The sequence below is a fragment of the Staurois parvus genome, unplaced genomic scaffold, assembly GCF_062004578.1.
Source record: "Staurois parvus isolate SC_StPar_1 unplaced genomic scaffold, SC_StPar_1.0 ptg003622l, whole genome shotgun sequence".
Lineage (NCBI taxonomy): Eukaryota > Metazoa > Chordata > Amphibia > Anura > Ranidae > Staurois > Staurois parvus.
The window spans coordinates 28050-41273 of NW_028321418.1; the positions used below are offsets into that span (position 1 = coordinate 28050).

At 48.8% G+C, this 13224-nt stretch overlaps 1 protein-coding gene across 1 annotated transcript; it reads right to left on the reverse strand.

Moving 5' to 3' along the window:
* Positions 1-5949: 5949 nt before the first annotated feature.
* Positions 5950-12421, reverse strand: LOC149427613 (DNA repair and recombination protein RAD54-like). Its single transcript, XM_089667853.1, has 3 exons — positions 12162-12421; positions 7489-7652; positions 5950-7050 (listed from the first exon to the last, which is right to left on the reverse strand). The coding sequence occupies exons 1-3, from the start codon at positions 12372-12374 to the stop codon at positions 6849-6851; spliced, it is 579 nt and encodes a 192-aa protein (XP_089523979.1). The 5' UTR covers positions 12375-12421; the 3' UTR covers positions 5950-6848.
* Positions 12422-13224: the final 803 nt, after the last annotated feature.

Consider the following 13224-nt stretch of genomic DNA (forward strand, 5'->3'; position numbering starts at 1 on the left):
GGTTCTGATGAGCAGTTGCAGAAGGAATTTCCAATATTGCCCAAAATATACTGTCAAGGTGGAGGTCCCTCAATATGAAAGCAACTGATTGTTCTGTGAGGTCAGACTATAGTCCCAGAGATATGGTTACTCCAGTACCACAGAGCCCTGCACCTCTATACAGACATCTGACCCATGAGGAACATACAGAATCCTGTAACAAGCCATCCCAACTCAAGCCTTTTACTCCACACGTTCTATGAAGCGAGAGTCCACCACAGCTCTGGAGAGATCCCTTTGGAGGCAACTAACCAACTGTGACACTGTTAGGGAGGTTTGGGTCACTGCCAGTTCAGGACAGACAGCAGAACCAACTACCTCAAACTGGGATTTGAAGAGGATTCTGTCAGTTAAATGTTTAATCTTTGGCAAACCTTTCACCCAAATGGTGGTCTTCTAATTTAGGTGGTAAAATAGTTAACAGTAGGAACAGTCCACCATCCAAAGAATTCCCTCTCAAAAGTGAACATTTCCAGCACACTCTCAGGTGGGGCACAGGCCCCCTAAGGGTCTTTCTGGTCTACATACAGTGGTGAAAACAACTATTTGATCCATCGCAGATTTTGTACATTTCCCCACTTACAAAGAAATGAAGGATCTATAATTGTTATCATAGGTGTATTATACTGTAAATGATAAAGACAAAATAGCAACCAAGAATCCAGACAAAACACGATACAAATGTTATAAATTGAGTTGCAATTCAGTGAGTAAAATCAATATTTGATCCCCTACCAACAATAATTCTGGCTCCCACAGACTGGCTATGGGTTTATGTGGTACACAGATCGTCCTGTCAATGGAAGAAGGTGCTCCTAGTGACAACTCATGTGTATAAAAGACACCTGTCCACAGAATCTCTTCCATTCAAACCTCACCACCATGGGCAAGATCAAAGGGCTGTCAAAGGATGTCAGGGACAGGATTGTAGACCTGCACAAGGCTGAACTGGGCTACAAGATCATCAGCAAGAAGCTTGGTGAGAAGGAGACAACTGTTGGAGCGATCATTCGCAAATGGAAGAAATACAAAATAACCATCAAATCGCCCTCTGTCTGCAGCTTCAGGCAGGATTTCACCTCATGGGGTAAAGACAATCATGAGAGAAGTGAGGGATCAGCCCAGAACTACACGGGAGGAGCTTGTGAATGATCTCAAGGCCGTTGGGACCACAGCCACCAAACCATTGGTAACAGAATACACCAGCATGGATTGAAATCCTGCGCAAGGTCCCTCTCCTCAAGAAGGCACATGTACAGGCCCATCTGAAGTTTACCACTGATTCAGAGACTTGGAAGAAAGTGCTGTGGTCAGATGAGACCAAAATTGAGCTCTTTGGCATTAACTCCCACGTTTGGAGGAAGGAAAATGGTGACTGTGACCCTAAGAACACCATCCCTACAGTCAGGCACGGAGGTGGTTATGCTTTGGGACTGTTTCTCTGCTAAAGGTACAGGCCGACTTTGCTGCATTGAGGGGCCAATGGATGGGGCCATGTATTGTAAAATCGTGGATGAGAACCTTCTTCCCTGAACACTGAAGATGGGTTATGGATAGATCTTCCAGCATGACAATGACCCAAAACATAGCTCCAAGGCAACAAAGGAGCGGCTCAAGAAGCACATGAAGGTTATGGAGTGGCCTAGCCAGTCTCCAGACCTTCATCCAATAGAGAGTTTATGGAGAAGATGAAACTTCGAGTTGCCAAACGTCAGCGAACAAACCTTAAGGATTTAACCGCTTGCCTACCGGGCACTTATACCCCCTTCCTGCCTACAGGACACTTATACCCCCTTCCTGCCCAGGCCAATTTCCAGCTTTCAGCACTGTTGCACTTTGAATGACAATTGCACGGTCATGCAACATTGTACACATTAAATTTTTATCATTTTTTGTGACAGATAGAGCTTACTTTTGGTGGTATTTAATCACCTCAGGGATTTTTATTTTTTCTTAAACAAACCAAAAACCGAAAACCCTTTGACAAAGCGCTATCGCTCGAAACGCGTCTGGGTCAGGCTTCAGCTGTTTGACGCATACACCGCCGGCACCACGAGGGGCCCGGCGGTAACTTCATATAGGGTCAGTATTTTTATTTTCTCCATACCTTGTATTTGCTGTCTGTGTGTGGGAATAAATGTACCCGTAAGACATACTGCACTATTGGCCTCCTTTGCTTTTTTCTGAGCTCCTGTGGGAGCCAAGTGTCTTGGAGAGTGGTGATCATTTAAGGAGAAGGCTGATTGCAAGGTGTTGGACAAAGAAGGGGACCTGACCAGATCTGACCAGACCCTGGATGAGGGATTGGAGATCTTATATATTAGAGAAAAGCGCATAAAGGTTGCGCATTTGGTGAGTGCGCAATTTGTACCCCCATTGTTTCACCGTGTACACAGTCGGTGTTGCCTGGAAAGCATCAGAGTGTTTGAGAATTTATTCACATCCTCACATTGAACTTTCTCTTGGATTTAATAATCCTTTCCTCACGTTCTACCAGACACAACGTAGTGGCTTATACCTGTATGCACTATGTCACTTTGAACTTTTATGAGTTTGCATATGTAATACGTATTTTCATCTACTTGTATATTAGCGCTGCACCTTTTTTATATACTGTCTGTTGGGAGGTCTTATATGGTGCCTTTGGTGTACAGCTGCTGTTGTTTTGGAAGGCGCTCGCTTATTTATATGTTTTAAGTTTTAGGTCTTTGTAGTTGTAAGAGCCCCAAAAACCCAAGGCTGGAGACAGGAGGCTGATCTTCCAAATGCAGGGTAGATTCTTCAGAGACTAGGTCAGGCCTGGGGCTGTGATGGTGAGTCTTCAGAGACAAGGTCAGGCCTGGGGCTGTGATGGCGAGTCTTCAGAGACGAGGTCAGGCCTGGGGCTTTGATGGCGAGTCTTCAGACACGTGGTCAGGCCTGGGGCGGTGTCATAGCGAGTCTTCAGAGACAAGGTCAGGCCTGGGGCTGTGATGGTGAGTCTTCAGAGACGAGGTCAGGCCTGGGGTTGTGTTGGTGAGTCTTCAGATATGAGGTCAGGCCTGGGCCGGTGTCACAGCGAGTCTTCAGAGACAAGGTCAGGCCTGGGGCTGTGATGGTGAGTCTTCAGAGACAAGGTCAGGCCTGGGGTTGTGTTGGTGAGTCTTCAGAGACAAGGTCAGGCCTGGGGTTGTGTTGGTGAGTCTTCAGAGACAAGGTCAGGCCTGGGGTTGTGTTGGTGAGTCTTCAGAGACAAGGTCAGGCCTGGAGCTGTGATGGTGAGTCTTCAGATACGAGGTCAGGCCTGGGGCTGTGATGTGAGTCTTCAGAGACAAGGTCAGGCCTGGGGTTGTGTTGGGGAGTCTTCAGATATGAGGTCAGGCCTGGGGCGGGGTCACTGCTCTGGACACAGAAAGTGCACTGCTGCTGACTTTACCAGCACACTGGGGTGTAGCGCAGCAGGGTCCAGGTGTGGTCTCCAAAGCTAGACTGAAGAAATGCCGATTCTACTATACAGAGACCAGCTCAGCTCTCTTAGCCAACATCTCAGGCCAGGAAGTAGAGGGTTACCCTGGGTGATGCCTGAACAAAGATGGAGCCATTCTTCTGGAGAAAAGCGCAGATTAACCATTAGCCGCCCAGCCTATAGCCGTTTGGCGGCTGCAAAAATGCTTCAGCTTTCCGGGGTGTACGCCATTTGGCGTACTCCCACACATGCGCAGTTCGTGCGGTTGCAGAGCCACGCAGCGGCGCGATCTGTCACCGGCCGTGTACCTCGGACACGGCCGATGACAGATCTGAGTACCGGCCCCCGTTGCCGGTACCATGTGACCTGCTGTGACCAATCACAGCAGGTCACATGACAGTTGTATACAATGGATGGCTTCATTCATGCCATCCATTGTATACTAGTGCCTAGCTGTGAATGGTCACAGCAGGTCACATGCACATGTCATGTGATTAGCTGTGGCCAAATCACAGCTAAGCACAAAAAAAAAAAAAACCCTGAATGAATCGATGTCATTGAGGTAAATGCTTGCTTATAGAAAAGTAATTCTTTGCTAAAAGCAAATTGTGTAAAAAAAAAACAAATACTGATCACTTCCCCAAAGTAGTACAATGTTACTATGGTAACATTGTACTACTTTGGCCATAGTAAACTATGAAAAAAAAAATCTTAAAAAAAAAAAAATGTAATAAAAAATTAAAAATAATAAAAAAAATACAAAAAAAAAAATATAATTTTTTTTCATACTGTCACCAGTCAGTGTCCCTGTTCACCGCCATGCCAGTTATATGATGACGCTGTACTGCACTGGTGACAGCATGTAAAAAAAAAAAATAGTGAAATTTTTTTTAATTATTTCATTTTCCGAAAAATTATGACAAAAAAAAATACAACTTCAAAAAACTCGCCATTCCTCTCATGAAGTACGTCGGACTGTCTACTCTGCAAAAAGGGGTCATTTGGGGGATATCCGTACTGTCCTGACATTTGGGGGATGTCTGTACCGTCCTGACATTTGGGGGATGTCTGTACCGTCCTGACATTTGGGGGATATCTGTACTGTCCTGACATTTGGGGGATATCTGTACCGTCCTGACATTTGGGGGATATCTGTACCCTCCTGACATTTGGGGGGATATCTGTACCCTCCTGACATTTGGGGGATATCTGTACCGTCCTGACATTTGGGGGATATCTGTACCGTTCTGACATTTGGGGATATCTGTACCGTCCTGACATTTGGGGATATCTGTACCGTCCCGACATTTGGGGGGGATATCTGTACCGTCCTGACATTTGGGGGATATCTGTACCGTCCCGACATTTGGGGGGATATCTGTACCGTCCTGACATTTGGGGATATCTGTACCGTCCCGACATTTGGGGGGATATCTGTACCGTCCTGACATTTGGGGGATATCTGTACCGTCCTGACATTTGGGGATATCTGTACCGTCCCGACATTTGGGGGGGATATCTGTACCGTCCTGACATTTGGGGGATATCTGTACCGTCCTGACATTTGGGGATATCTGTACCGTTCTGACATTTGGGGGATATCTGTACCGTCCTGACATTCTTGGACCTCAATATTCAGATCTATCCCATAGTTTGTGAACTCTATAACTTTCCTACAAAGTAAATAATACATCCTAATTTGGGTTATTTTCCCCAAAGACATGGAGCAGAATACATCTCGGCCTAAATTTATGAAGAACAATTATTTATTTGTAAACTTTTATAACAGAAACAAAGAAAAACGTGGTTTTTTTTCAAAATGTTTGGTCTTTTTTTGTTAATTTATCAAAAAATAAAAACCCCGGCGGTGAGTAAATACCACCAAAAGAAAGCTCTAGTTGTGTGAAGAAAATGATAAAATTTTAGTTTGGGTACAATGTTGTATGACCGCGCAGTTGTCAAAGTGTGAGAGCGCTGAAACCTGGCCTGGGGGGAGGGGGTAAAATTACCCGGCCTTATGTCCTGTGATCTCTGAGAGGGAATAAATATCTGGACGGGTCACACAGACGCATTACTCGGCATGCTGCACTCATCATAAACAATCTGCGATGACAGGTTCACTTTATGCACAAAACTAGTTTTTTATTTTTTACAATTTAAATTATTATACAGAAAACCTTCCATAGGAAGAGGAAACATTTCCAAACATTTAAGATTCCTGCGCCCCTCCCTCAAGGGCGGACTTAGGGCAAATAAGCCCCTGACTTTGAAGGGGAATGGCCCCCAGAATGAGTGAATGAATAAAGAATACCCAATCAGGTGCAAAGAAAAAAAACATTTTTGCTTGAACATAATTGGATAATGAAAGTCAGTGGTGCTTCCCTGAACCATTCACTAAGTGAAGGGAAACTTTCTGTACAAAGTCAGCAGCCTAATTGCCTAATTCAGTGAATCGCCCCCTTTGTGTCTTGTACAATGGAAGATATGTGACCATGTGGTGTCTTCAGGCCACGGATGGAGCGCTTGGTGTCAGGACTTCCTATACTCAGACCAGCGACCAGCGCTGACCCTGGGGATATTTCTGGGCTGTGTCCAGCAGGTGGCAGCAGAACCCCTGGGGATATTTCTGGGCTGTGTCCAGCAGGTGGCAGCAGAACCCCTGGGGATATTTCTGGGCTGTGTCCAGCAGGTGGCAGCAGAACCCCTGGGGATATTTCTGGGCTGTGTCCAGCAGGTGGCAGCAGAACCCCTGGGGATATTTCTGGGCTGTGTCCAGCAGGTGGCAGCAGATTGTAGCCCAACGCTCTCCCAGCCTCTGATTTGCAGCCATTACCCCATGATAGTGAAAACTTCTTCAGATCCCAGAAGGACCCCGAGGCACCCTGGATCTCACCCCTCCAAGTCCACAGATCTCGCCCCTCCAGTCCCCGGCTGAGGCCCCTAAATCTCATCCCTCCAAGTCCCCGGATCTTGCCTCTCCAGTCCCCGGCTGAGGCACCCCGGATCTCATCCCTCCAGTCCCCGGCTGAAGCACCCCGGATCTCATCCCTCCAGTCCCCGGCTGAGGCACCCCGGATCTCATCCCTCCAGTCCCCGGCTGAGGCACCCCGGATCTCATCCCTCCAGTCCCCGGCTGAGGCACCCCGGATCTCGTACCACCAAGTCCCCGGATCTCATCCCTCCAAGTCCCCAGATCTCGCCCTTGCAGTCCCTGGCTGAGGCACCCCAGATCTGGCCCTTCCAGTCCCCGGCTGAGGCACCCCAGATCTGGCCCTTCCAGTCCCCGGCTGAGGCACCCCAGATCTGGCCCTTCCAGTCCCCGGCTGAGGCACCCCAGATCTAACCCCTCCAGTCCCCAGCAGAGCTATACAACCCCTCTCTGCTCCTTGTGTGAGCGATGGTGAAATGTGAAGGTCACAGCAGCATCCCATGCCTCCACCAAGACGGTATCCTGCAGGCCACGCTTGTCTGCGCAGTGATTCCACTGAGATAAGTCTGAGGTGCAGTCTGTGCCATCGGGGGGCGGCCGTACCTGACGTCCGTTCACACAGCGGCGACACCGGAACCTGCATCGACCAATCAGAGAACACCAAATGTATATGAAGACACAAACCCTACAAATAACCATCTTCCCAATTAGGGGGAACCTGTCCTGGCTGCCAGTGCTGACCTCCTCTTGGCTGCCATGCTCATGCTCTGGCTTTGTGTCATTGACCCAGAAAGAAAGCTGATCAGTTCAGACTTCATTGGCTGCATGCTTCTTCTACTACAGTAACTGAAAATGATACCAGAGGATTGACCCAATAGCCAGGAAATCAGCATTTTCAGAAGCTAAGTAATGGTGGCCTCCATACTTCTCCCAACTACCAGGATTGCCGGCAGGGGGATATGATCCCCCATCACAGGGACAAACACAGGACAACCCAGTAAAATCCCCACCCCACTCTAAATGAAGTACAGACTGCCCCCCCTCAGCTATAAGTACAGAGTGACCCTGGACTCACTTGTCATGAGTGTCGCTCGTCATCTCCTCGTTCAGTGTGAAGAGTTCCTTCAGTTCTCCGACAGAGAAATGTCTCTCCACGTCCTGCTCTTCGTCCACCACGCAGCTACTCAAAGCTTTCTTGTGTGTCTGACGCTGGAAGATCTTCTCCTCAATGGTTCCAGTCTAAAAGAGAAGACAAGCCATGTGTAGGTGGAGCTGCATGAAGATCACCAACCAGCCGGCTCTCATCCTCCTCCACTATTGGCTCCAGTCACAAGGATGGTCATGCGGCTGCAATTTCTATATTTCATTGAAAATAACTGACACTAAGAGATCCTTCTCCTGGTGTAATCTCACTGGACTGAAAATAACTGACACTAAAGGATCCTTCTCCTGGTGTAATCTCACTGGACTGAAAATAACTGACACTAATGCTGTCCTGGGAGCCCATAGAGGGACACAATGATTCAGGTACAGTCGGGTTATACCGCCGCCTACAGGAAGAGCAGATATTGTCAAACAGAAATTATAAACCAGCCCCTGTATAACCCTCCTCTACCCAGCATGCCTCAATCTGTACAAAGAGAATGATAAGAAGAGGAGGAGACCGATGTCCCGCGGTGGACTCTCAGAAGATTTAGGGTTTTTGGTTGGCCTGTAACCATTTTTTCTGGTATTACATCAGAGAACAGAGATATTCATCACTATTTGGGTTCAGGCGATTGGAAACACAGAGGTCTCTACCCAGTATAATCCCTCCCAGCTGATCCAATGAGGAACCATACAGGAGGGGATGGTGGGATCTCTGTGTCCTGTGATGGACCCCAAATCCCCATGTAATTGTACATCTCAGGACACAGAGGAGTTACCGCTGTACATGGGATGTCCCAAAACACTGAATAGGAGGGGCAACAAGGCCAACATGCCCAACATTCCCCAAACGGGAAAGCACCTTTCTCCCTAAGGAATGGGAAGCAATCAGTATCTGAAAAAGATTTGTGGAGATTTGTCCTTTGATGGTAGTCAAGGCCAAAGACATCTCCAATCAGACTGGAGGAAAGCCAGAATACACCCCCGACATACTGTTGAGGAGGAAAGTATGGGATTTCAGGCCAAGTGAAATAAGCCTTCCATGTACAATGGTACAACTTCCTAGAAGTCGACTTTCATGACTTGTGGAGGGTAAGGATGACAGTCAGAAACATCCTCATCCCTCGGGATTTGGGCTTCACCAGCTACGCCAACAAAGCCAGTGACTGTAAAACGGGATGGGAGAAGAAAACCTGAGAACACAAATCTGGCCCATCTGGAAGAGTCCACGGCTCATCTGCCAAGACATGAATTTGTACATTGTGTGCACAATTATTAGGCGAGTATTTCACCAAATCCTCAGTTTTCTGCACATTGTCCAACTCCAAGCTGTATAGACTTGAATGTTTATTGGATGTAAGCAGATCAGTTGATGTGTATTTGTGTAATGGGAGGGTGTGGCCTAAGGAGATCAACACCCTACATCAAGGTGCACATAATTATCAGGCAGCTTCTTTTCCTCGGGCAAAATACTTAACCGACTCTGAAAAGTCACAAATTGCACAAAGTCTTTCAGAGGGATGCGGCACTCTTGAAATAGAGAAGATATTGGGGCGTGGTCACAGAACCATCAAATAGTCAACGGTAGAAAGATAAAAAGACGCAATCTAATCACCAAAGATTTGCGCAGTCAAACTTGAAGCTACCTCCAGTGCTGTCATATTCCAGAACAGCCACCTACCTGGAGTCCTACCAGAAGTACAAGGTGTTCAGAGCTCAGAGACATAACCAAGGTAAGGAAGGATGAAACCCGACCACCACTGACCAAGACACAGGAGATGAAACGTCAAGACTGGGCCAAGAAATATCTGAAGTAAGGTTTTCCAAAGGTTTTATGGATGGATGAGATGAGAGTGACTCTTGACGGACCAGATGGATGGGCCTGTGGATGGATCAGTTATGGACACAAAGCTCCACTTTGACTCAAAGGCCAGCAAGGTGGGGGTGGGGTTCTGGTATGGGTTGGTATTAATTATACAGAATAATAATGATGCACACCTTGTAATAGGGTGTTGATCTCCTTAGGCCACACCCACCATCATTGCACCAATACACATCACCTGATATGAATACATCAATTAAGCATTCAAGTTTATACAGCTTGGAATTGGACAATATACATAAATATGATGATTCGGCCAAAACTCTCACTTGCCGAACGATTGTGCACAGCATGTATATGACATGGATACCATGTTCTTCTTGGCTCAGTGGGTTCTACTAGAATTCCCAGAATGCCCTCCATTCATATTCTGCATAACAAACAAGAGAGTTGAGGTAGAGGGAAGGCAGAGACTGGAGAAAACTGATCCCAAACAGACCATCTACCGCAAACACCTGAGGATCTCCGGATCAGGAACCTTTCCAGTGTGTTACTGAATCTGGAAGCCAGAGATCCACATCTCTGCAAACCCCTCCAAGTGAACAGTGATCATACATATCCAAATCAAGTGACCTTCCAGCTGCCTTCACCTGGGCTCAGAGAGAGGCGCTCTTCCTGCTGAAGCAGTAGCCATGTCTGAGATGTATCCAGGACTAAACCCAAATATTCCAGGCTTTGGTTTGGAACAAAGGCTGACTTCTGAAGGTTCAGCGCTTGGCCAAACCTCTCTAGGACTCGTACCCCTATCTGAACACAGATGTCATTGTGCTCAAAGGTGCAGTAGACAAAGTATTCCAAAGTTGGAATCCTTCGGGTTCTCAACAATGACAGAACCGGAGCCAGCACCCTGGGAGCAGTGGACAGGCCAAGGGGTAACATTACAAACTGGTAGTGACGATCGTCCACCACAAAACCCAGAAATCAACGATGAGGCCAGAAAATCAGGATGTGTAGTTATTATTATTATTATTATACAGTATTTATAAAGCGCCAATAATTCGCTCAGCGCTGGTTAAGCTAGTTAAGCAACTTTTATCTCTACTGGTGCCTGGAAGCTCCCCTGATGAAGTGAAGCAATAGCTAACTGGGAGGACTCCATTCTGGATTTATGTATCTTTAGAAACTTAAGATCCTTGAGGGTGAGAATAGGCCGGTTGTCTCTATTTGGCTTGGAAACTTTAACCAGGTTGGAGTGAAAGCCTGGAGACCACCCCTTTCCTGACACAAGTGTGATGACCCTTGGGACAGTAGTCTTTCCAGGGCTGCAATAAACCACTCTTTTTGTGGATGTGAAGGCATGGCCATGCTGTAGGCCAAAACTTCACCCACCACTGCAGGCATGCCCCACAAAGCTGTAAAGGAGTCAACTCCCCTCCAGGGAAGAGCACCATGCCAGCAAGATCACAGGTAACCAGTACACCGGAGGTCACTACCCACAGGATCTAGTGCCAAACGACAGACATTACAGGTCGTCCCTCCTCTTGTATATGGGGTCTGGATACAGTCAGCCTACTGGCCATAGTGACCAATCTGGATAGGGTCCACCTCTGCCTTGAAACCGATATAAAGAACAGGCCAGGAGAAGTAGAATCTAAGTTCCCAGACTAAAACCGAGGCTTCACGGAGCTGGGAGGGGATATGCCTGGGCAGGGACTCTGATCTCATTTCTTGCCTGTTCAGAGGTAGACTGCTGGGACTCCCAATCAGTCAGATATGGCCAGAGGGACCAATGGCCCAACCTGTTGTAAGGACTCAAGAAGGTCAGATGCAGACTTTACAGGGCAAGGTGCTGGAGCACTTTCATACGAAACAGGAGGGAATTTGGCCCCACCCGATGGAGCAGACGAAGACTCCAATGATGACAATCCTATAACTAGGGGAATCGGTTTGCAGATTACAGGCATAGATTCTTTCAGAACCTCTAAGGGAGTATGGGCTGAGGTGGCCCATAGCATTGGCACTGTCCCCTCTGTGCAGAGAGGTTTCCTCTGCCTAGAGAAGTGAGAGGCAAGGCCTCAACCCATAAACCTAGCAGCTGGTGGCGATGAGGCTCAGTGACCAGTGGTGAGCAGGACACTAGAGGTCGGCAACAGGAACAGACAAAGACTCAAGATGATGGTTCCCCTACGGTGAGTGGTGGGAAAGATAGCGCTGCACACATTGGATGACTTCAGCTCTCAGTCCCTCGGCGTTAACTGCTCTGAATCCAGTGGTGGCCAGAAACTGAAAAATGCCCAATGGTGGAAAAATGAGGCAACATCCTTACTCAAAGGTCTGGGTCACACCCATGGCAATGCTACAGCCCTGGACTTGGATAGTGCTCTGTGGAAAAGTTCTGGAAAGTGCCACCATGCAGTGCATAGGGGTCACATTTTATGTCCAGTTCATGGCGGTCCGGGTACGGCACCCCAGAGCTGGGCTGAGGAGAGGCTGCTGAAACTTGGTTGGACTTCTCTCAGCAAAGCAAAGACTTCCATCCTCCTGACACTATCAAAACCTTGAGGCATGCTGGGAGTGGGAGGAGTTATGCTGGGCTGGCTGGAGACTGTATAGAATACAATGTGCTGCCCCCCCTCCAACCCACTATTCTTTTGGGGGGCCCTCAGAACCTCATTTTACACCCCTTCTGACACGCCCCCTACTATGTATCTCTCAGAATCAGCTCCACCCAAATATCCGAAAACTGCCCCAACAGACTGATATGAAGTAGAGGCAATCACCGAGAGCAAGCGGTAGATATAGCAGGTCTTCTTCTGCCCATCCCGCCACACACGCGCCATGGCCTGCTCATCATTGGCCGGGTTCCAGTCCGGGTCAAACATGACCAATCGATTGGCTCCAATGAGATTCAGACCGCAACCTCCGGCCTTACTGCTAAGCATGAAGATGAACTCCGGGCTCTGCGAGGACAGACATGAGAGACAGGCAGCCATTGTGACGGACACACAGATATGGGTTTCAGTTGTGGTTGGTGGGGTGGGTGGAGGGGTGGGTGTGGAGGTGGGTGGAGGGGTGGGTGTGGAGGTGGGTGGAGGGGTGAGTGAAGAGGTGGGGGTAGGTGGAGGAGTGGGTGCGAAGATGGGTGTAGGGGTAGGTGTGGGTGTGGAGGTGGGTGGAGGGGTGGGTGTGGAGGAGTGGGTGGAGTGGTGGGTGTAGAGGTGGGTGGAGCGGTGGGTGTAGAGGTGGGTGGAGGGGTGGGGGTGAAGGTGGGTGGAGGGGTAGGTGTGAAGGTGGGTGAAGGCGTAGGTGTGGAGGTGGGTGGAGGGGTGGGTGTGGAGGAGTGGGTGGAGCGGTGGGTATGGAGTTGGGTGGAGGGGTGGGTGGAGCAGTGGTTGGAGCGGTGGGTGTGGAGGTGGGTGGAGCGGTGGGTGTGGAGGTGGGTGGAGCGGTGGGTGTGGAGGTGGGTGAAGCGGCGGGTGTGGAGGTGGGTGGAGCGGCGGGGGTGAAGGTGGGTTTAGGGGTAGGTGTGAAGGTGGGTGGAGCAGTGGGTGTGGAGAAGGGTGGAGCAGTGGGTGTAGAGAAGGGTGGAGCAGTGGGTGTAGAGAAGGGTGGAGCAGTGGGTGTAGAGAAGGGTGGAGCAGTGGGTGTAGAGAAGGGAGGAGCAGTGGGTGTATAGAAGGGTGGAGCAGTGGGTGGAGCGGTGGGTGTAGAGGTGGGTGGAGCGGTGGGTGTAGAGGTGGGTGTAGAGGTGGGTGTAGAGGTCGGTGAAGCGGTGGGTGTAGAGGTCGGTGAAGCGGTGGGTGTAGAGGTCGGTGAAGCGGTGGGTGTAGAGGTGGGTGGAGG